At 52.1% G+C, this 24,427-nt stretch overlaps 1 protein-coding gene across 1 annotated transcript in view; it reads left to right on the top strand.

Annotated features, from left to right (window-relative positions):
• The window catches only part of GRIK5 (glutamate ionotropic receptor kainate type subunit 5), a 57,467-nt gene that overhangs the window by 15,545 nt on the left and 17,495 nt on the right, over window positions 1–24,427 (top strand). Inside the window, 7 exon segments of the mRNA XM_027079688.1 lie at window positions 426–604; window positions 2,648–2,701; window positions 2,801–2,962; window positions 4,565–4,717; window positions 5,081–5,185; window positions 5,312–5,419; window positions 16,114–16,317. Of these exon segments, the coding sequence (XP_026935489.1) occupies window positions 426–604; window positions 2,648–2,701; window positions 2,801–2,962; window positions 4,565–4,717; window positions 5,081–5,185; window positions 5,312–5,419; window positions 16,114–16,317 (965 nt within the window).

Below are 24,427 nucleotides of genomic sequence, written 5' to 3' on the forward strand. Positions count from 1 at the left end.
TGGATTGACCGTGGGTGTGAGAGACAGACAGGGGCCAGGCTGCCGTCAAAGGTTCTGGCCTGAGCGCCTGGCCGGCTGGAGTCTGTTCACCACTGTGGTGGTTTGGCGAGGAGAGCAGATTGCGACTATGCACACGTGAAGTGTGCGACGTTTGTCATGCAGCCCGGTGGGGGCAGAAAGGTGGCAGGAGACAGCGATCTGGAGGTCGGGGGAGGTCTCGGTTGAGACTTCAATTTGAGAGGACCTGAGCATCAGGCACCTGGGCCCAGCACCCCAAGAGAGCCAGCTGCACTCCAAACAGCCACCCCACATCCTGGGCGAGCCCTGGTCCTCTCCCAGCTACCCCGTGCCAGAGAGGAGGGAGCGGCTGCCCCAACTCCAGGCACACGGAGGGGCTCTAACCCAGGGCCCCACCCCTCCCTCAGGCCTGCTGCGATTGGAGGAACTGGTGCGCGGCTTCCTCATCTCCAAGGAGACGCTGTCAGTGAGGATGCTGGACGACAGCCGGGACCCCACGCCGCTGCTCAAGGAGATCCGAGATGACAAAGTGTCCACCATCATCATCGACGCCAACGCATCCATTTCCCACCTCATTCTCCGTAAGGTGGGTCCCCACCTGATTTCCCCTCTCTGGTGGGTCCCGTCTCTGATTTCCCTACAGGGTCAGGAGCAGAAACATGGGGTGACAGAACAAGTCAACCAAGGCCCATGGGCCTCAGTTATCACGTGGTGGTCTGGAGCCCCGCTTCCTACGTGCAAACGCTAAATACGAAGTTTTGTCTCTCAGCTCAGCTGCTTGCCGGCTGCACCCTTGTTGGACCCTGGACAGTCGCCTTCCCTCTCTGTGCATACCTGCTACCTCAGTGGGGTGTCATGAGGGTTAATGAGTGAAAGGTGGGGAAGCACTGGGACAGGCCCTGGCCCAGAATAAACGCGGGCGTAGTGGGAGCGCCCTGTCATCTTTACTGAGTGCCTCTCCTACTCTGTGTTGAGGTGTTTGCGTGCCTTCTTTAATTTGGCTCTCGGGACTTCCCTGGTGGTCCAGTGGTTAGGGCTCTGCGCTTCCACTGCAGGGGGCCCTGGTCCTCTCCCTGGTCGGAGAACTAGGAGCCCACAATTCGTTCAGTGTGGCCCCCAAAAAACAAAAAAAAACAAGGTAATTTGGCTCTCACTCCAACCTGCAGGGCAGGGCAGGTATGATACCATTTTTTGGATGAAGAAGCAGGGGTTCTGGCGGGGGCGGGGAATGGACTGTCTCAAGGGCACCACCCAGGAAGGGCCAGCACAGGACATTTCCCCATGGGCCCTCCGCATGCCATCCAATGGTGACCCACATTCATTAATCATTCATTGTTCCCTGCTCTTAATTTTTCCTCATAATCGAATGTGTATTATTTATTTTTCTCCAGTTTTTAAAAAATTAAAACCATATATCATTGCCTATCGTAGCTAACAGGAAGAAGTGTGGACAGAATCCACAGGGCTCTTGAGGCTTAGAGAAAAGATTTCGGGTTCTGGAGGCAGACAATGCAGGCCTGGGCCGGGGTCCCAGCCCCTCCTGTGCGAGCCAAGTGACCGGTGGTCACTTTCCTCTCAAGCCTGCATTTTTCTGTCCTGGAATGGGCTGTAACCCATGTGATAACAGCTCCTGCCACACAGGCAATGCAGTCTGGTGCCATTTCATGTTCTAATGATGGTAGCAGGACAGAACTGGGCACTCCTAGCATGGAGACGTCTTCTAACTTTGTTTTCCTTGAGGACTGTGAGAAAGGGGGCTCACAACATGAATCTTGAGATTTATTTATTTTTATTTATTTTTTTATTTTTTTATTTTTTTGGCTGTGCTGCACGGCTTACGGGATCTTAGTTCCCTGACCAGGGATCAAACCTGTGCCCCCTGCAGTGGAAGCGTGGAGTCCCAACCACTGGACCGCCAGGGAATTCCCGAATCTTGAGATTTAAATTGGCTGCCTTTCATTGCAAAGTGCTTTTTTTTTTTTTTTTTTTTTTGCGGTATGCGGGCGTTTCACTGTTGCGGCCTCTCCTGCTGCAGAGCACAGGCTCCGGATGCACAGGCTCAGCGGCCATGGCTCACGGGCCCAGCCGCTCCGCGGCATGTGGGATCTTCCCAGACTGGGGCACGAACCCGCGTCCCCTGCATCGGCAGGTGGACTCTCAACCACTGCGCCACCAGGGAAGCCCTGCAAAGTGCTTTTAAAGATTGCAGGGGGTAGTTTTTCTGACCTGTGACCAGGCTGAGCCTTACAAATTAGCAGCCCAAATTTGGCTTTGGGGCAACCTGGGGGTTAAGGTTAAGGTTAAGGTTGCCCTCCCCCACCCTGTTTCTGAGGTGTCCCTTTGCCTGTCTCCAGAAGGCAGTCTTCTATGTGACCTAAAGAGGGAGGCGGGCACTTGAGGGTGTCATTCTCTCCTTCAACAAAATCTTCTTCCCACCTGGGCCCTAGTCACCCTGCGGGACATGAGCAACCAAGGTCTCCCTCTGCCCCCACTTGTCTCCTTTCCCCTGTCTCTCTCTGTCTCTGGGTGTCTCTTACTGTTCCTTATGGGGTGTCTCCTTGCAAGGCCTGTCTCTAAATCTCTCTTGCTCTCTCGACTTCTCCCCATGCCTGCCTCCTGTGTTCTCCAGGCCTCGGAGCTGGGAATGACCTCAGCGTTTTACAAGTACATCCTCACCACCATGGTGCGTACCCTCTGCAGCCCCCGAAGCCCCCATCTCCCCGTGCAGCATCTGCCCTGACGTGGGCCCAGCCCCTCCCTCACCCCCTCTTCTCGGTCCCAGGACTTCCCCATCCTGCACCTGGACGGGATCGTGGAGGACTCCTCCAACATCCTGGGCTTCTCCATGTTCAACACCTCTCACCCCTTCTATCCTGAGTTTGTGCGCAGCCTCAACATGTCCTGGAGGGAGAACTGTGAAGCCAGCACCTACCCCGGCCCCGCGGTGAGCTCACACCCTTGCCCCCGGCACATGGGCATCCTGCACACAGACACTTCGGGGGCCCCTTCAGGCCTTGGCCGGTTGTGCTCAGAACCCTCCGGTGCCCCACTCGCTTTCTGAGAACATCCACGAGGCCTCACAGCGTGGCCCTGAGCTAAGTCTGAGCCCTTTCTTCCTTTCCACCTCCCAAGCCGCTCCAGCCACATGGGTCTCCTCCAGGTGCCTCTGCTGCCCCAGCACATGCGCAACTCAGGGCCTTTGCACTTGCTCTTCCTGCTGCTTTGTGTGCACTTCCCCAGGGAACTAGCAATTTGCTCCCTCCTCTCCAAGTTACTGCTCAAATGTCCCCCTGTTTACAAAATGGCAAACTACCCACTATTTAGCCACCTTCCCTGCCAGATTTTTCTCCATAGCATCTATCTTTGCTTATCTAATCACCATGTGGCTTGCTCTATGTTTTGCTTAGAGGTATGTACAGATATTTAGCTTGTAAGTTCCATGAGGGCGGGCATTTCTGTTTTGTTCACTATGGTATAACCAGCATCTAAAACCACCTGCTCAGAGTAGTATCTGATAATATATGTTGAATAAATGCAAACATACAAAAGATGCATATTTATGTGTATTTGTTCACAAACATCTAGCCATACACCAAGGTACCAAGACACTCCTACGTGCACAAAAACTCACACAGACACTGAGCCTTGCAGTCAGACATGTGCATGCAGGGCCATCGCACACATACACGGACAGGGGAGCATCCATCCGCACCCCACACCTACCTACCCAACACGGATATTCAGACCTTTACCCCACCCAGCCAAGACACGCTCTCCCAGACACACATCCCATGTTGGCCGTCACCGCTCAGTGGCCAGTTTGTGTCGAGCCCTCACTGTGTGCCAGGCGCTATTTTGAGCACTTTGCATGCATTGTCTCGCTTGAGCCCCACATAAGCCCCACTCGGAGGCAGAGATAACTATCACCCTTCCTTTACAAGGGAGGAAACTGAGATTCTGAGAGAGGTGTGGACTTGGTTCTCTACAGGAAGTAGTAGGGCCGGGCCTCCAGCTCAGAGCCTCCCAAGCCCTGGACTCATAACCGTTACGTTCTCCTGCTTCCTGCACATCAGGCCCACCCTGTATATAGACAAATAAGCATGTTTTTCCAGCCCCACCCACATAAATGTGTCCCCAGACACACTCAGACAGGGGCTGTGGCTGTCTCCCCCCACCCTCCATGACCCTACATCAGCCACAAAGACACACAGATTCCTGCGCCCACCAACATCCCCCTTGAGGGTGACAGCTGGCCGTCTAGGCAAACCCTGTCAGACGTGCCCTTCCCCAAACAGACACAGGCCGCACGCAGTCAGGAAGAGCTGCCCCCATGGCGGCGTGGGCAGCATGCACGTCTTTCCCACTGTCATCTCCGATCCCCTAGAAGACCATCCTCGCTCCTGACCTGCGTGGTTTTATGTTCCTGGAGAGAGGAGAGTTGTCTCAGGGCTTGGGGGTGGTACACGGGGCTTTGGGGCTCCCCTGGCTGAACTGCATCTTTCCCATCCCTCCCCATCTCTGCCCCCCCCCACACCCCACACCCCAGCTGTCAGCTGCCCTGATGTTCGACGCCGTGCACGTGGTGGTGAGTGCCGTCCGGGAGCTGAACCGCAGCCAGGAGATCGGTGTGAAGCCGCTGGCCTGTACGTCGGCCAACATTTGGCCCCATGGGACCAGCCTCATGAACTACCTGCGCATGGTGAGCCGGGAGTGGGGAGGGCCGAGGTGGCGTGGCAGCCTGCCTCCTGGGGCGGTGCTCACTGTGTCCACCCCGCGGCACCCCCTCTGCCCTGTCCCCCCACCTCCGACCCCGGCCCCACCTCCTGCTCTCCCTGGGCCTCACTCTCCCGTCTGTCTCTCCTCTCCCGGCCTTCCTCTGCCTGTCTGCGCTGCCCTTGCCCTGCTTCTTTGTTCCATCTCCTCTCGTTTGCTGGCATGTTGTCTTACTCGTTTAACTGTGGTCCTTCCTGGTCCCCCTCCCTCTCTCTCGTCTCCTCCATCTCTGTCTCTTCCCCTCTGGGCCCCTGCCACCCTTCCCTCTGCCCTCCTCCCGCCCTGCTAGGTAGAGTATGACGGGCTGACTGGGCGTGTCGAGTTCAACAGCAAAGGTCAGAGGACCAACTACACCCTGCGCATCCTGGAGAAGTCTCGGCAGGGCCACCGTGAGGTGAGCATCCCCAGGACAATGCCAGAGCCTGGATGGAGCTGGGGGCTGGGGCAGGGCGGGGCGGGGCCCAGAGGGCTGAGGCATCCTCAGGCAGGGCCTGTGCTGACAGTGCCCTCTCTGCCTCAGATCGGGGTGTGGTACTCCAACCGGACCCTGGCGATGAACGCCACCACCCTGGACATCAACCTGTCTCAGACACTGGCCAATAAGACGCTGGTGGTTACGACCATCCTGGTGAGTGGCCCTTGTGGGGACAGGCGGTAGATGAAGGTGCCTTTCCTGAGCGGTGCCCCAGGCCAGTCCTAGTGAGGAGGAGGGATGCCTGGGCTGGCACGGCACACGGACCAGTGGGGACGTGACCCAGGCACCCAACAACTCCTGACTGTGGCCGCGACGTCACCAGCCTAATTGCTGCTGGAGCAGCGGTGGGCACAGACTCTGCCATCAGAGCCAGGTCCAGCCCTGGGTGCTGCCAGCCTGCCGATGCACGGCAGAGATGGGAACGACTGGCATCATGAGGATTCCACGAGGTGGTACAGGCGGGGCGCCTCTCGCAGCGCCTGGCCCAGGGTAGGCCCCTGTAAATCGCCATTGCTAGAGCAGTCATTTTGTCACATTTGCCCACCGAGTGTGTTGACACATGCCAACTTATTTAATATCCATCTTGAAGAGGCTCAGAGAGGTAAAGCGACTTGCCCAGGTCACACAGCAAGTATAAGGCATAGCCAGGACGAATGCCACGTCTCTTATAAGGCATAGCCAGGATGGATGCCGCGTCTCTGAGTCTCCAGAGTCCGAGTCTTAACCACTGTGCTCTGAATGTCCAGTCCTCTCCTTCCTGAGCACCAGCCGTGGAGATGGTCCTGTAGCCCCTGGAGTGTCACTCCTGCATTTTACCAGACCAGAGACCGAGGTGCCTTTGTGGGTCCGCGAGGATATATGGAGCACCTGTTCTGCAGCAGGCACGGTGCTAGGCCCTTGCAGGTGTCACTCATTAAACCTCTCAGCTAGTCGGTGAGGTTTGTCCTATCTTCCTCCTTTTGAAGGTAAGGAAACAGGTCACAGGGCGAGTCCCTGCTGGAGCTGAGTGACATGCTCGGAGCCCCTGCCCTCTCCCCTGCACCTGCTGCTTCCTGCCAGGAGGCCAGGGACGGGAGACGCACAGGACCTGGGGAGCAGGAAGCTGCCTCGAGCAGCTGGGTCCCTGGCCCGCTGGCATCCGTTGTCTGGGCGAAGCCCCTCGGTCACCGTGAGGCGGACCGGCTGAGAGCTGTGGATGCTGAGGTTGAGAGGATTACACAGGCTCCACAGGACGTCGGAGGCCCCCTAAAGCAGCGCGTCACAGAGCTATTTCCTCTGTCCCTAGGGAGCTCCTGACCTAATGTGGACCTCCTCCGGGGGAGGGCCAGATGGCTTACAGACGGGAAACCAAACACTTCGTAACAGCCTCACTCAGGGGCCCTGAGGACCAGGCCAGGCTGGCTGGGAGACGGAGCGCCTCTGCACGTGTGGGAGTGGAGCCAACCCCAGAGGCTTCCTGGGGTTCTCGGTGGGGAGCAGGGGCGGAGGTCAGGGAGGGGGTATCAGGAGAGCAGGGCTGTGACCCCGGGGGGCTTCCAGTCTTTTCCCACACTTGTCTCCAGTTCTCCCCAGGGCCCCTGAGCCAGTGTTGCCCTCTTCCTGACCTTCATTTTTCTCCTGATGGAGTCATTCATTTTCTCATTCATTCCACAAATATTTACTGAAGCTGCCCTGCGCCAGACCTCACACATATTCTGGAGGCGGAGGAATGAGTCCCAGGTGGTCCCGTGGTCTCCCTATCCTTGAGTGACCCTGCAGGGGGAATCCCAGTCTGATGGAGACAGACCTGGACACAATCATTTCCACACAGGGTAATAAGGGACCCCCACAGAAAGGAGGGGCTGCCTCAGCCTTCAAAGGCCTGAAGAAGGCTTCACAGAGGAGGTGGTGTTAGACAGGGCTTTAGAAGCTGTGTAGGAGTTGGGTGCACAGAGAAGGAGGGACCTGGCCTTCCAGGCAGCAGGAACCACAGGAGCAGGGGCCTCAGGAGGTGTTTGCCAGATCGGATGCGGAGGCAGTGGCCTCAGTGTGCACAGCCGGACCTGTCCATTCGTTCACTAACATTTTCAGACTTGTGTTTCTGGGCTGGGCCTGCTCCAGGCACTCGGGGATTCAGACGTGAGTCAACCTGGGCGCCGGGGACAGGAAGCTTTCAGGGCTTGTCTTATTCCCTGCTCTGTCCCTTGGGCCTGGGGTGGTGCCCCATGGAACATGGGGGGGTGGTGAGTGCTGTGACAGAGGTGGGGAAGGGTCTCTGGAGAACTTAGTTATGCTTATCCTGGTCGTTAGAGACCGTTAAGCAGGAAGGGGCAGGGCCAGATCTGGGTGTCAGAAAAGTGGGGCCCTGAGGGAGGCTGCAGGAGAGAGAGACGCCCCAGGTTGGGGAGGATGAGGCCTGAGCTGTCTGGGGCTGTGGGGAGGGAGGGGATCTGATGTGGGATGTTGATGGGCTGGGCTGGAGGAGGGAGCAGGTGGGGTGGAGGCTGGGGCTGTCCCTGGGTGGTGCCCACACATCTGGAGTTGAGCGAGGGCGGGCTGGTGCCAAGACCGAGAGAGGTCCCTCAGGGAAGCTGGGGGTGCAGGAGAGGTGCCCCAGGGGATGAGGCTTTGCAGGGCCCTTCCCCAAGCCCCAGGCCCCACCCCCTCCCAGAGAGGTTCTCCCTTCATCAGACTGGGACATGTCGTCCTGCTCTTTGGTGCCTCTGGCGTCAGACAGACCTCACTTGCATTCCTGGCTTTGCCTGGACCTCAGGTCATCCAGCTCTCGAGGCTCCATACGTTCATCCGTAAAATGGGTCTAATAGTCCCACCTTGAAGGGCTGTGGGAGGATGGCATGAGATCAGCAGGCCCCCCGGCAGTGTCCTGCTGGGAAGATGTGCTGAGCACATGTGAATCCCTTTTCTCTCTCCATCTGGCATCATCAGTAAGAATAGTAGTCGGGAATTCCCTGGCTGTCCAGTGGTTAGGACTGTGCGCTTTCACTGCTGAGGGCCGGGGTTCAATCCCCGGTCGGGGAACTAGGATCCCACAAGCCGAGTAGTTGGGCCAAAAAAAGTAAAGAATAGCCACCATCGTGGCCAGAGTCTTTGAGCTGTATGCTGAGCTGTTCGCTGGAGTTACTTGGCGTTCATGGCAGCCCCGAGGCAGGTACCATTGTGAGCGCCGATTTTCAGACAAAACTAAGGTGCAGGAGGGTTAGGTGACGCGAATCGCGCAACTAGAGGATGGCAGAGCCCACGTGCTTCTACGTTGCGCCACACCACGTCGATTTCTGCTTCTTTCCAAGGCCTCGCTTCTGCGTTCTAGGCCTGGCCCTGCCGTCCGTACACTTTGTGACCTGGATGGGTCTCTTCTCTCTGTCCTCAGCTTCCTCCTATAAAATGAGGGAACTAAAATATTCATAATAAACTGAAGGGGGTAAACTAGATGGGGGTCCTTTAAACTGCCCTCCAGGAAGTCTTGGATATGGAATTGGGTCCTGGCTTCACAAAAAAGGTCCAGGCAAGCAGCTTGTGAGGAATGTTCTAGAACCCACCCTACTTTAACATTTCTTAGTTTCAAGGGATTTTTATAGAAGTGTAACATGCATACAGAAATTTGCACAAATCGTTAAGTGTACCACTCACTGAATTTGCAATTACTGAACACACCTGTGGGACCAGTTCTCCCACCCCCAGCTCTCCATATGCCCCTTCTGGTCTCTAACCACCCCCCAGGTTAGCTTTGCCTGCTTTGAACTTCACATAAATGGCATCGTATTCTATGTTCTCTCTCTGGTCTGCCTTCTTGTGCACAACACGTGTTTGTGAGATTCACCCACGTTGCTGCAAATAGTTTAGTCTCGTTATATGTCCTGTTATATGAACGAACCGCGATTTACTTACCCACCAAATTGATGCGCATTGAAGTTGTTTCTAGTTCTTTTGCTATTGTGAATAGTCCTGCTGTGAACACCCTACCACACGCCTTTCGGTGAACATGCATAGGCATTTCTGTCGAGTGTATTTGCAGGAGTGGAATTGCTGGAGTTTTCCAGCCTCGGTAGATACTGCCAAAGCATTTTCCAAAGTGGCGGTACCATTCCCCATTCCCACTGGCAGTGTGTGAAGGAGAATTCCAGTCGCTCCTCAGTTTAGCCGGTGCTGAGTATAGGAAGGTGCCAACCCTATTGTAGTTTTAACTTACATTTCCTTAACGACCGTGGAAGGTGACCACTTTGTCATTTATTGCCTGTTTGGAACCTTCTTTTGGGAAGTCCCTGCTCAGATCTTTCTCTATTTTTAGAAAATTGGAATATCTGACCTTTTTATTGATTTGTAATCTATTTATATGTTCTGGATATAAGTTCTTTGTTGGAATATGCATTGCAGAGACCTTCTCCCACTCTGAGGCTTGCCTTTTCACTCTTGGTGGTATTTTTTTTGGCTGTGCCGTGCAGCTTGTGGGATCTTAGTTCCCCGACCAGGGATTGAACCTGGGCCCTCGGCAGTGAAAGTGAGGAGTCTTAACCAGTGGACAGCCAGAGAATTCCCCTCAATGGTATCTTTTTTTTTTTTTTTCAATATTTATTTATTTATTTGGCCGTGCCAGGTCTTAGTTGTTGCATGCGGGATCTTCGTTGCTAAATGCAGGATCTTTGTTGTGGCGTGTGGGATCTTTAGTTGCAGCTTATGAACTCTTGTTTGCAGCATGCGGGATCTAGTTCCCTGACCAGGGATTGAATCCGGGCCCCCTGCATTGGGAGCGCAGAGTCTTAGTCACTGGACCACCAGGGAAGTCCCCCCAGTGGGATCTTTTGATGAAAGGGTCTTTAATTTTCCTAAAGTCCATTTTATCCTTTTCTCCCTGCTTTACGGTTAATGCTTTTATTTATTTATTTATTTACGTATGTACTTATTTATTTATTTTTGGCTGCATTGGGTCTTCGTTGCTGCGCGCGGGCTTCCTCTAGTTGTGGCGAGCGGGGGCTACTCTTCATTGCGGTGCGCGGGCATCTCATTGTGGTGGCTTCTCTTGTTGCAGAGCACGAGCCCTAGAGCGTGTGGGCTTCAGTAGTTGTGGTGAGTAGGCTCAGTAGTTGTGGTGCACGGGCTTAGTTGCTCCACAACATATGGGATCTTCCCAGACCAGGGCTGGAACCCGTGTCCCCTGCATTGGCAGGTGGATTCTTAACCACTGCACCACCAGGGAAGTCCAGTTAATGCTTTTAGAATTTAAGAATTCTTGGGATTTCCCTGGCGGTCCTGTGGTTAAGACCCCGCGTTTCCACGGCAGAGGGCATGGGTTTGATCTGTGGTCGGGGAACTAAGATCCAACATGCCACACAGCACGGCCAAAAAAAAAAGAGTTCTCTGCCTACCCCAGGTTCATAAAGCTAGTCTCCTATATGTTTCTTGAAAATGTAATAATTTTGCCTTTTACATTTAGATCTACAATCCACCTAGAATTGGTTTTTGTGTGTTATGTGAGGTAGGGGGGTCAGAGTACATTTTTTCCATATGGATGTTCTATTGAATGGCACCATTTATTAAAATGTTCATTCTTTCCCCCTTCAGCACAGTCTTACCCTTGTCATAAATCAAGTATCCATTTATGTGTGGGTTTCCAAACTCTCCATTCTATTGTCTGTTTGTCTGTCTTTGCTCTAATACCACATTGTCTTAAATACCATAGTTTTATTTTATTTATTTTATTTATTTATTTATTTTTAACATCTTTACTGGAGTATAATTGCTTTACAATTGTGTGTTAGTTTCTGCTTTATAACAAAGTGAATCAGTTATACATATGTTCCCATATCTCTTCCCTCTTGTGTCTCCCTCCCTCCCACCCTCCCTATCCCACCCCTCTAGGTGGTCACAAAGCACCGAGCTATCTCCCTGTGCTATGCGGCTGCTTCCCACTAGCTAGCTATTTTACGTTTGGTAGTGTATATATGTCCATGCCGCTCTCTCACTTTGTCACAGCTTACCCTTCCCCCTCCCCATATCCTCAAGTCCATTCTCTAGTAGGTCTGTGTCTTTATTCCCATCTTACCCCTAGGTTCTTCATGACCTTTTTTTTTTTTTTCTTAGATTCCATATATATGTGTTAGCATACGGTATTTTTCTCTTTCTGACTTAACTTCACTCTGTATGACAGACTCTAGGTCCATCCACCTCACTACAAATAACTCAGTTTCGTTTCTTTTTATGGCTGAGTAATATTCCATTGTATATATGTGCCACATCTTCTTTATCCATTCATCTGTTGATGGACACTTAGGTTGCCTCCATGACCTGGCTATTGTAAATAGAGCTGCAATGAACATTTTGGTACATGACTCTTTTTGAATTATGGTTTTCTCAGGGTATATGTCCAGTAGTGGGATTGCTGGGTCGTATGGTAATTCCATTTTTAGTTTTTTAAGGAACCTCCATACTGTTCTCCATAGTGGCTGTATCAATTTGCATTCCCACCAACAGTGCAAGAGGGTTCCCTTTTCTCCACACCCTCTCCAGCATTTATTGTTTCTAGATTTTTTGTTGATGGCCATTCTGACCGGTGTGAGATGATACCTCATTGTAGTTTTGATTTGCATTTCTCTAATAATTAATGATGTTGAGCATTCTTTCATAACACCACAGTTTTAAATTGTCTTCGTACCCAGTAGGGTGAATCCTCCAGTTTTCGTGTTCTTCTTTAGGATTGCTTTGGTTCTTTTGATCTTTTACATTTCCATATGCATTTAAATATCATCTCTACAATTTAAAAAATATTTTAATATTAATATTTTAAACTGGGGGCAGGACAGAAGTTAATTAAATAGAATTAAGTAGCATTCAGTTTAATTCTACACTAAATAGAATTCAAAGCGTGTGGGGAGGGGGGGAGTGAAAAAATCCGTCCCCTTCCCTCCCCAGTCCCCCATTTTTTTCCCCATCCTCCCAGATATGTCTGAGCATGTACGAGCCCATACCCACTTTTTCCTTCACAAAGGATAGCATATTGTACACGTTGTTCTGTAGCTTGTTTTTTTCCTCTGAATATATCTTATAGAACTTATTTTAGTAGTTGCCTGGGATTCTTTGATGACATCAATAATCTTTTTAACCTGTTCCAAATTAGGCTGTTTCAGTCTTTGTTCCTGATACAAGAAATGCTGCCATGATCCTCCTGGACCTACATTTTTGTGTACAGGTGCATAGCCATTCGTAGGATGAGTTCTTAGAATCAGACTTAGCAACATCCCACTGTCCGTCTGCAATGCTGGGCTTCTGCAGAAGATTCTTTTTGAAGAAATCTGAAAACCTTGGATTAGAGGCTTCTTAAAACCCTTGGATCTGATGGTCTGGGGCTGCGGGTTGAGTGATAGATCATTGTTTTCTGACCTAGCGTTCTGTCCACAGGCCTCAGTCCCTGTTTCTGGCTCTATCAGCTCCCACCTGATCCTGAGGCCTCAAACCCAAATCCAGAACCCAGGTGCCTCAGTCTTGAATTTGAAGATCAGCTTGGCCTGGTGGAAGGAACAAGGGCTTTGGAGAGCACAGCAACTGGATTTTGAATCCCAGCTCTGCCCAATCTCCCCTTCCTACTGCCCTGCTTCAGCTGTGTGACCTTGGGCAAAACACCTGACCTCTCTGAACTTCGGTTTCCTCCTATGTACATCAAGAGGGCTGTATGAGCACCTTCCAGCTCTAACACTGGGTGTTTGTCTAGAGAATTCTTGATTTCTGATTCTCTAGCTTTGATACCCGGCCAGGCCCCCCCGTCTCTGTGTCTAGCTTCTCCCAGCTCCGATCTTGTTTAGTCTTGCATAGGGCTTAAGAGCAGAGCTTTGGACTCAGCCTGACTTGTCCATCTCAGCCACTCACTACTTCACTTCTCGGGACCTGTGTCCTCATCTCTCAAATAGAGGTAATAATACTGACCTCCTACGCTGACAGAATAGCTGTCACACAGCAAGCCCACAAGAAATGCTAGCTGCTGCTGCTATTATTAGTATTATCTCATTCCTATTCCTGGTTCCACAGTTTTGGATTTGAAAATGTGGTTTGGGAGAGAGAGAAAAGCACTGACTTCCCTCCATCCCATCTCCCCTCAGCTCTGAGACTTTGTTGGGGTCCTGGAATCTAGTCTATAGGTACCTTATAGTACCCATCACTGTATAACAAACTGCCCCAAAACCTGGAGGCTTCCAACAATAATGATTATTATTTCTCACAGTTCTGTGGGCCAACTAAGCAGTTCTGCTGAGCTCACCGTGGTTGCATTCAGCTGGTGTCTAGGCTGGGCTGTTGGCCGGCACATCTCGGTTCACTCATTCTCCCTCATCCTTCAGCAGGCTGGCCTGGGCTTCCTTTTTTTAAAAAAAAATATTTATTTATTTGGCTGCGTCGGGTCTTAGTTGTAGCACGCGGGATCTTTTGTTGTAGCGCATGGGCTCCAGAGTGCGCAGGCTCAGTAGTTGCAGTGCGTGGCCTTAGTTGCCCTGCGGCATGTGGGATCTTAGTTCCCTGCCCAGGGATCAAACCCACATCCCCTGCATTGGAAGGTGGATTCTTAACCACTGTCCTACCGGGGAAGTCCTTGGCCCGGGCTTCCTTACACTGGGGTCCCAAGAGATCTCTCTGAGGGCCCAGGCTCTGAAAGTCAGACAGCACTACTTCCAATGCATTCTGTTGTCCAAAGCAAGTCTTGAGGGCCGCTCAGACCCAAGGAGTGGAGAAATCCGCTCTCTTTTTTTTTTTTTTTTGTGGTAAGCGGGCCTCTCACTGTTGTGGCCTCTCCTGTTGCGGAGCACAGGCTCCAGATGCGCAGGCTCAGCGGCCATGGCTTACGGGCCCAGCTGCTCCGTGGCACGTGGGATCCTCCCGGACCGGGGCACGAACCCGTGTCCCCTGCATCGGCAGGCAGACTCTCAACCACTGCGCCACCAGGGAAGCCCCGCTCTATCTCTTGACGGGAGGAGCTGCAAAATACTGGGCTCCTACCTTGGAGCTCAGTAATTTTGTGCTGAATGAATGAGAGGTGGCAGAGGTCACTTGACCTCTGTGAGCCTCAGTTTCCACATGTGTAAAGTGAGTCTAAGGATACCTCCCGTGGAAGGTCACTGTGAGGAATTTTTTTTCTATTTTTATTGCGGTACACGAGCCTCTCACTGTTGTAGCCTCTCCCGTTGCGGAGCACAGTCTCCGGATGCTCAGGCTCAGCGGCCATGGCTCACGGGCCCAGCCGCTCCGTGGCATGTGGGATCTTCCCAGACCGGGGCACGAACCCATGTGCCCTGCATCAGCAGGCGGACTGTCAACCGCTGCGCCACCAGGGAAGCCCTTTTTTTTTTTTTTAATGGCCACGCCACACAGCTTGCAGGATCTTAGTTCCCCCACCAGGGACTGAACCTGCGCTCTCGGCAGTGAAAGCGTGGAGTCCTAACCCCTGGACCGCCAGGGAATTCCCACTGTGAGGAATTAAATTGATAAAATCCAGAGAACGCACACACACAGGGGCTGGAACTTCGCAGGTGTTCAGTCCACATGGTAACCATATGGGTATTATTGCCAAAGGTCTTCTTGCTGATTCCTAAGTCCTAACTCGTTTTATTCCTAAGTCCAAAGTGACACTGTACAAACAACCATTTAGACAATAGCTATGTAAGATAAGTATCCCTTTTGTTACCATCATCTTCATATGCCTCGTCTTACTAGCACTTGGAATATTCTCTCTGCTTTTGTCCTTATTTGGCACAAAAAGTGTCGGTAAAGTTTGCTCAAACCCCTCAGAAATAAGCATCGACATAGCAAAACAGCTGTAGGCCAGAGATTGCAAACTGTCAGGTGTTTGTTTAGCCTGCAAAGCATTAAAAAAAAAAAAAAATTGGTATTAGAATTTGAACTGTTGCTAACCTTTAAAATCAGGGGATTTTACAAAACATCCTGGGTTTCCAAATTCTCTTGACATTGGACCATCTGGCATCTCAGGCCTGCTTCCCTTGTGGCAGCATTGGGCTGGAGCTAAATCCTGGTGGGGCAGATCCTCTTTGATCCCTTGGTGGCTCATGAAGTCAGTTTAATGGGTTGTTATTGGTTGTGTAGAAAAATGAAGTAGAGCAGGATGGAAAATAGCAGGGTATTCTGCCATAGTCTTAAGGGAAAGGACTGCTTTGTGGAACTAAGTCTAGTTACATGTGTGCAACTGTGAGCACACAGACATATGTGTATGACTTGGATTACAAGTAAAATATATATATCTTACTGCGGGTTTTAGCCAAAAGTTTGAAAGTTTGGCAAGATCTCCATCCAGTCTGATTCATTCAAGTTACCTGCCTCCCTTGTAGCCATTTGAGCTTGAGATGAGGTTGTCTGGTGGAGATCAAACCAGTTTCCTGCGATCTGCTAGGGCCTGGCAGGGTCCCTGTGCTTTTTCCCTGGTTCTGAGTACTTGTTTTTGTTTTGATAGTTATTTTTAGTTTTAGTTTTTAAATTGAAGTATAGTTGATTTACAGTGTTGTTAGTTTCAGGTTATACATATATACGTATGTATATATACATATATTCTTTTTCAGATTCTTTTCTCTTATAGCTTATTACAAAATGTGAGTAGAGTTCCCTGCGCCATAGAGTAGGCCCTTGTTGGTTATCTATTTTATATACAGCAGTGTGTATATGTTAATCCCAGCCTCCTAATTTACATGCCCCCGCCACCGACTCTGAGCATTTGTAAGCAGGGGATGAGGGCAAGGACTCCGTCATCTCCACTCTGCGGGCAGGTTCCTGATCTGGCTGCAGCCTGGGCCCTGGGACCCACGACCCAGCCCCCAGATGCCCCAGTCTCTGACCCCCCCACCCCTTCTCTCCTGCTTCCCCAGGAGAACCCGTACGTCATGCGCCGGCCCAACTTCCAGGCCCTGTCGGGGAACGAACGCTTTGAGGGCTTCTGCGTGGACATGCTGCGGGAGCTGGCCGAGCTGCTGCGCTTCCGCTACCGCCTGCGGTTGGTGGAGGACGGGCTATACGGGGCGCCCGAGCCCAACGGCTCCTGGACGGGCATGGTCGGCGAGCTCATCAACCGGGTACGGCGGGGCCGGGGCTGAGGAAGGGGCCGTGGGTCGGGTGAGCAAGGGTGGGCAGGTGGGCAGGCGGGCAGCCAATGGTGCCTCAGAACCAGCCTGGTGCATACAAGGGGTGGGAGCCGACGGTGCGCTGTGTCCCTGTGGCTGGTGAGCACCACGGGGTGGGCACAGTGGGGAAGAAGGGCGATGCATCCCTTCCCGTGTTCCTCTTTCAAATGCTTCCCTCACGTCACCTTGGCTTAGTCGGTGCTCAAAGATGTGTTGAGTGAATGAAAGAGATGTGGAGTGGGAATTGAACAGATGTGGAGGAGATGGAGAAGGCTTCCTGTGAGAGGCAGGGAGAGGGCTAGGCGGCCGGGACGTGCGCTGTGCCCAGCACCTGCCAGGAGGTGGACGTGGAGGCTGCCTGTTGCGCTCACAAGGCCACGCATTCAGTAGGTGTTTATTGAGCACCTAGTGTGTGCCTTGCACCACGCTGGCGCGGGATATAGTGGTGAGCACAGGGGACCTGGACCCTGCTCCCAGCAACTTAGGGCTCCATTGAGATGCAGAAAAGCAAATGACCGCAAGACAGAGCCATTGGCTGATGGGGAAAACTCAGAGGAGGGACCCAGAGGCTCCTGACCCAGCCAGGCATCCAGGGAGGGCTTCCCAGAAGAGGTGATGCCCAAGCAGATTCCCAAAGAGTGTGAAGGAGTCAGCAGGGTGAAGGGGGGGTATGGGAGACGGGCAATGTGTTTGATGGCATTTACAAACAGCGGGGGGTGGGTTGGGAACATGAGTAAGAACGAGTTGGGTGTGGGGCGTATTAGAAGAGCAGCCGGGCCCTGAGTGTGGGCAGGATTTGAATGTAGGTGAGGAGGGCAAGAGGCAGTGGGGTGGGGGGTGGTAGGCAGGGGTGCAGTGGAAAAAATATTTTGGAGTCAGACCAACCTGGCTTTGAGTGCTGGGGTGAGTCATTTCTTTCCTCGGAACCTCAGTTTCCTCTCCCTAGGATGGGGATAATGATACCTGACAGGTCTGTAGTAAGGTTACAGACACGCTGCACACGTTCTTGTCATAGGTTGTTCTTTTTATTCCAGTCATGAGAAGCCATGTGGGCGAATGCCCAAAAAAGACAAACAGGCCCCCAGCTTAGGGGCACGTCCAGGGCAGGTGTGTGGAGCCGGGACCTGTGGCCACAAACGGTCAGGGTGGCCTTGACATTGGACTTGGCTGACAGCGTCAGAGACTCTCACCCTCCTGAGCCCCTGAATGTCACCAGGGGAGACTCAAAAAGGCCACTTTGCTTGACAAGGATGTTTATCCCCGTAAGGCACTGATTTTCGAAAGTTGTTTTGACTGCAGAGCCTTTCTTCCATTTGAAAGCGCCCTCAGGGCCCTGGACAAAGCAGAGCTGCTCTGGGGGTGACAGAGGTCGGGGGTGTCCCCCGGGTTCTGGTGGCTCGGTCTCTCTCACCCCACCCAGCTGGCAGGCCCGAGGCACTGCCCTACAGGCAGCCAGCTGGTTGAAAGCTTCTGCCCTGGGTGGGTTCAAGAGTCTGAAGCCAGGGCCTGAGGAGACAGGAGGCAGGAGCTGGTGGCCGGACGCCCACCTCACTGGCAGGCTTCCCTGTGACCTCATTGCCATAGCCTGGTCCCCAGTCTCGTAAGCTCAGAACTTTTGTTCATCAGGGCCCCCAGAAATAAGACTCCAGGAGAGCAGCCCTCCCCAGCCAAAGTCACCGTCAACTGGACATCTGTTTATTCATCAACAAAGAAGTCCTATTTACAGCTGTATGACCTTGGGCAAGAGTCTTAACTCCCTGTGCCTCGAGCCTTCCCTTAGGACTTAGTGTGAAGGTGCCTGGGGTAAGCATAGCAGGGCTGGGAGCTTTTCTCATTGGTTACTGCTCTTGTGGTCCTGCGTCCTGTTTGAGTCTCTGCTGAGCATTTGTTGTGTGACCTTGGGTGAGTTACATAACCTCCCTGTAAAACTGGGGAAATAACAAATGCTAGCACATAGGGCTGTTGTGAGCATGAAATGCGTTAATCCATGTACGGGCTTGGAACAAGGCCGGGCAGGTAGTGGGTGCTGTGTGCCTGTGCTATCGTTAGTGTTATTCCTGCCAGCACATACATACATTCATGCGTTCGTCCGTCCTCCAGCCAGCTAGTATTTATTGAGTGCCTACTGTATACCAGGCCCTGTGATACACCTTGGGGATTCAGTGGCCTGGCCTGGCCTTGCTCTTACGGTTAAAGACTTTGGCCTGCAGCCAGAGGTCCATGGGATGCACCCCCTGCACACAAAGGGCTGAGCTGGCTCAAATGAGGAAACAGAATCATCGGGGCTGCTCGATGGCCTGCGGGGAGGTCAGGGGAGGCTGGAGAGGGCCAGGACTTGGTGACCGCCTGTGGCGGGGGCGGAGGAGAGAGGACGTGAGCGTTCCTTCTGTTTCTGGCTTGGGCAGCTGGGCGATGGCGATGACATTTAGGGAGAGAACACTGGAGGAGGAGCAGGCTGAGAGTGCAAAGGATGGGCGGAGTTTGGCCTCTGCAAGGCTCAGCTGCCTGCTGTGGGATGGCCAAGTACACTGAGCTTCGCACAGATACTCAGCACTGTCCTCACAGCAGCAGCAGCTGACGTTCATGGACTTCACGCCACGCGCCAGGAACTTTGCAAGTGTTACTTAATTCTTCTAATAATCCTTCCTGGCCCAGAGGATCACTGCCCTCCTACCGATGTGAGATCAGGGGCTCAGTAGTGAACGGACTTGCCCCCAACACGCAGGGCTGCAGCCAGGTGTGACTGACCCAAGGCCTGTGTCCTTTCCAGACACCCAGCAGGTACTTGGGAAGCCTAGAGTGGTCAAGGTGGTGCTCACACCGTGCCAGGCCCTTGTCCGAACCGTATGAACTTGTGTTAACTCCTTGACTCCTCACAGGCACCCCCTGAGGAAGGCCTGGTGTTTGCCCAGTTTTCTCTAATGGACAGAGTAAGGCACCAAGATACTGTCCAGGCCACATGGCTAGTGACAGGCAGAGCCAGGGCTGGCACCCCAGCAGGCTGGCCCAGAGCTGACAAGTGAAGATGGAAGACAGATGGAAGACAGCCCAGGGCACCAGCATCCCCCCAGCCACCGCCCCCCCACCCCCCCCCCCCTCCCAGCCAGGCTCAGGGCTTGTAGGCCAGTCTCGAATTATGGTCCATTTATTCCACCCAGTGGCCACTGCTGGAATTACCTTTCTCCCTGCCATCACCGCTGTGCTGTGAATTCAGGCCCCGCCCCTCTCACCAGCCTCCTCCTGGGCCTCCTGGCCTCCTGTCTCTCTCCACTCCAGTTTGTCCTCCAGTAGGATCTCTGTACGAGGCAAGTCTGACCTATCACTCACAGGCTTTAGCTGTCACCCCCCGGGGCCCTCCGGTCTGGCCCTAAAGGACTAGGCAGATATCTTAGGTCGGGTTTCCAGGGAGCAGATTCCGAGGTGCAGATTAGCAGGCAGGTGTGTGCGGTGCCCTTGGAAAGCAGCGAGTGGAGGAGGAGGCCTGGGCAGAGGGAGGAGTTGAGCTGTGTTGCAGTCATGACTGGACCTCAGCCGTCCCACGGGCAGCTCTGGCGCTGGGATGGCCATCAAAGACATCCCCCTGGGCTTCCCTGGTGACGCAGTGGTTGAGAGTCCGCCTGCTGATGCAGGGGACGCGGGTTCGTGCCCTGGTCCAGGAAGATCCCACATGCCGCAGAGCGGCTGGGCCCGTGAGCCATGGCCACTGAGCCTGCGCGTCCGGAGCCTGTGCTCCGCAACGGGAGAGGCCACAGCAGTGAGAGGCCCGCGTACCGCAAAAAAAAAAAGACATCCCCCTGAGGTAAGGGGGAAGGCTTTTATGCCCCCCACCGACACGTCATTGGATGAGGGCTGTCCTCGGGGAGGGTCAGGACCTGGGGCAAAGGGGTTCTTCCACCTACAGAGCAATCAGCCACCAACACCTGGTACCATGAGTGCCTGATCCGGAAGGAGGGTCTGGGCGGCCACCACGGTGTCCACTACAGCTGTGGGCTGGTTAGATGCCAGACAGAGCCAGCTTCAGGTTGCCCGCTTTCCCGTGTGGTCCCTGGTGAGCCATTTCATCTCTCTGAACTAGCTTCCCCTCTTGAAGTGGGAATGATGTTCCCTCCCTCACAGAGTTTTGTGGAGAGTGGGTGAGGGGTAAGCTGGAGGTCCCACAACAGAGCCTGAGTTACCAGGGCCTTGCAGGTAAGGAGTTTGCGTGTTCTTGTTGTTTTCTTTTTGGCCGAGCCAAGTGGCTTGCAGGATCCTAGTTCCCCGACCTGGAATTGAAGCCGGGCCCCAGAATTGAAAGCACCGCATCCCAACCACTGGATGGCCAGGGAATCAACCCCCCCTTTTTTCCTCCTTTTTAAATTAATTAATTTATTTATTTTTGGCTGCGTTGGGTCTTCATTGTTGCGCGCAGGCTTTCTCTAGTTGCAGAGAGCGGGGGCTACTCTTCGCTGCGGTGCCTGGGCTTCTTACTGTGATGGCTTCTCTTGTTGCGGAGCACGGGCTCTAGGCGCGCGTGCTTCAGGAGTTGTGGCTCACGGGCTCTAGAGCGCAGGCTCAGTAGTTGTGGCACACGGGCTTAGTTGCTCCGCAGCATGTGGGATCTTCCTGGACCAGGGCTTGAACCTGTGTCCCCTGCATGGGCAGGCAGATTCTTAACCACTGTGCCACCAGGGAAGTCCCTTTTCTCCTTTTTGGATGTTGTTTTTATTGTGTTATGAAGTCACTGGAAGGTGCCATGATCTAACTTATTTATTCTTTTTTTTTTTTTTTTTTTTGCGGTACACGGGCCTCTCATTGTTGTGGCCTCTCCCATTGTGGAGCACAGGCTCCGGACGCGCAGGCTCAGCGACCATGGCTCACGGGCCCAGCCGCTCCGCGGCATGTGGGATCTTCCCGGACCGGGGCACGAACCCGCGTCCCCTGCATCGGCAGGCGGACTCTCAACCACTGCACCACCAGGGAAGCCCTATTCTTTTTTTTTTATTGAGGTGAAATTCATATAACATAAAATTAACCAAATTCAGTGGCATTTAGTATATTCACAGTATTGTGCAACCATCACCTCTATCTAGTTCCAAGACATTTTCATGACCCCCAAAGGAAACCCGAACCCATTAAGCAGTCACTCCCAATTCCCCCCTTCCCCAGCTCCCGGCAACCACCACTCTGCTCTCTGTCTCCATGGATTTACTTATTCTAGACGTTTCATATAAATGGAATCAGCCAATATGTGGCCTTTTGTGTCTGGCTTCTCACACGGCATGATGTGCTTGAGGTCCATCCACGCTGTAAAATGATGAGTACTGCCTTTTAGGGCTGACTAATATTCCATTGTATGGATAGAGGACCTTGATTTAATTTCAAAATCATTTAAAAATGATTACTCTGGCTGCTGAGAAATAACCGTAGTGGACCAAGAGTAGAGACAAGGGGGTCCATTGGAAGGTGTGGAAGAGAGAAGATGCTGGCTTGTGCTCGAGTGGTAGCTGTGTCAGGTGTACCACCAGGTGGGATGTGTGCCAGAGGGTGAGAGGAATCAAGAGTGACTCAGGGTTTGGCTAAGCAGCTGGGCCAATGGCAAGGCCAGTTTCCACCGTGGGGAGGACATAGGAGGAGAAGCTTGGTGGGGTCGGGGGTCGGGGAGATAAGAATTATCTCTGGGCGTGGGTTGTTTGAGATGCCTATTTGAAATTCAAGGGGGAGACAAAAGAATTTCCTTGTGTGACTGAGCATGAATTATTTAACTTGTCCACTATTGATGGATATTTGGGTGGTCTCCAGTTTTTGCAGGCATAGACAATGCTACCATCAATTGGATTGGTGGGGGTATTCCTGAGGGATAAGTTCCAAGTGGTGGAGGCACTGGTTCAAAGGGTATGAATGTTTTTTAAGTATATACTGCCAAATGGTCCTTCAAAAAGGTTCCACCAATTTATATTCCCACCAGAAGTTCACGAGAATGTCAAGTTTTCCACACTCTTGCCAACAATGGGTATTATCAATCTTTTAAAAAAACCTTTGCCAATCTGAGAGGCTAAAAATATCTCATTGTTTTAAGCTAAACAGAATGTCACATGGCTGCATATTAACTCCCATGTGGATGTACTGTAATTTATTGAAGCATCTTTTATATTTAGTTGTTTCCAGGTATTTTTAGATGTTTGTTTGTGCTGTTAAAAACAACCATAAGCAAACATCTTTATGCACGAAAGCTTGGCTTGCATTGTAGCTGATTAGGATTGAATCTCAATAGAATTACCAGGTGAAAGAGGAAAACCCTTCGTATGGCTTTTGTTATATACTGTTGAACTGCTTTCCAGAAAGACTACATCAGTTTCTTTTTTTTTTTTTTTTTCTTTTTTAACACCAGTTTCTATACAGGCTCCTTCTTGGCACTGAGGCTTTTGATGGATTTTTAGATATTCAGACAACCTCCTGTCATTTTCATAGATGGCAAGTCATTTTGATTTTTCCTGCTTTGTCTGGTGGACCACAGTAGGGTTTATGTGGCCAAGTGATAAATGGAGTCTGAGCCCAAGTTCCACTCAGAGTGGGCCTGATAGGCCCTTGGACTCACTCTGTGTTTTTCCAGGTCCTGGTTGTATAACTGGAATACGCTTTCTGACCTGTGGAGTCAGGGTCATTACGGTAGAAAGAGCCAGTGGAAGCCCCTAGAACTCCCCCTGTTTCCCAGGATAGTAATCCAAAAGCAATTCTACATCCTTCGGAGGAATTGCAGAGGTTAGTGCCGCCATTAACGGCTTGAAAGAAGCAGGGGTAGTGATCTCATCCCTGTTCAACTAGCCTGTTTGGTCTGTGCAGAAGGCAGCTGGATCTTGGAGAATGACTGTGGATTCTTGTAAATGCAATCAGGTGGTGACTCCAATCGCAGATGCTGGCCCAAATGAAGTATCTTTACTGGAGCAAGTCAACACAGCCGTTGGCAGCTGGTGTGAGCTACTGACCTAGCAAATGCTTTTTCCTCCATACCACTTTCCAAGGACCACCAGAAGCCAGGAGTATAAACCTTCAGTCTTGCCTCAGGCTGACATCAACTCTCTTGCTTTCTGCCATCATATAGACCAGCAGTTCCCAACCTTTTTGGCACCAGGGACTGGTTTCGTGGAAGACAATTTTTCCACAGACTGGCGGGGGGATGGTTCAGGCGATAATGCGAGCGATGGGGAGCCATGGGCAGCGACAGATGAAGCTTCACTCGCCCGCTGCTCACCTCCTGCTGTGCGGCCTGGTTCCTAACAGGCTGCGGACCGGTGCCGGTCCACGGTCCAGGGGTTGGGGACCCCGATATAGAACACCGAGAACTTGGTCTCTTGACGCTGGTCCATCACATTGGCAACATTTTGCTGATCAGATCTTATGAGTCTGAAATAACATTTAGTGAGGAGGTTGGCAATACACCCACGGCTGATACCAGTCAGTCAGTGTCCAGTCTGGAGACAAAACAGCGCCAGTTACTTGAACAGAATCATATCAGCTATATTTGTTTGTTTCTTTGTTTTGTTGTTGTTTTTTTTTTTGGCTGCACCTCGAGGCATGTGGGATCTTAGTTCCCTGACCAGAGATCGGACCCGTGCCCCCTGCAGTGGAAGTTCGGAGTCTTAACCACTGGACCGCCAGGGAATTCCCCTCTTATCAGCTATTTGAACAGAGAGAATTTAATACAAAGAAATGTTAACTAGGGGTTCCCTGGCGGTCCAGTGGTTAGGACTCCATGCTTTCACTGCTGAGGTCCCAGGTTCAGCCCCTGATCAGGGAACTAAGATTCTGCAAGCCACACAGTGCAGCCAAAAAAAAAAAAAAAAAAAATTGTTAACTAGATGTAAAGTTGTTAACCCACTAACTGAAAGAGTAAAAAGAAATCTAATGGATCCTGAAGGTAGCAGCTGGAGGAAGCAGCCATCACCCCGAGGGCTAAGGGGAAAGGGGAAGAAGTTGGAAAGATTAAACCTTAGAAACTCAGACGAGGGTCCCCATAGAGCTGAAACTCAGACCTTTGCTGTTTGTCTGGTATTGCGGATATCTGGTGGGGTTTTTGGATTTGAGC

This window comes from Aethalodelphis obliquidens, unplaced genomic scaffold (genome assembly GCF_003676395.1).
Source record: "Aethalodelphis obliquidens isolate GAN/ISIS:26980383/991018 unplaced genomic scaffold, ASM367639v1 scaffold43, whole genome shotgun sequence".
Lineage (NCBI taxonomy): Eukaryota > Metazoa > Chordata > Mammalia > Artiodactyla > Delphinidae > Aethalodelphis > Aethalodelphis obliquidens.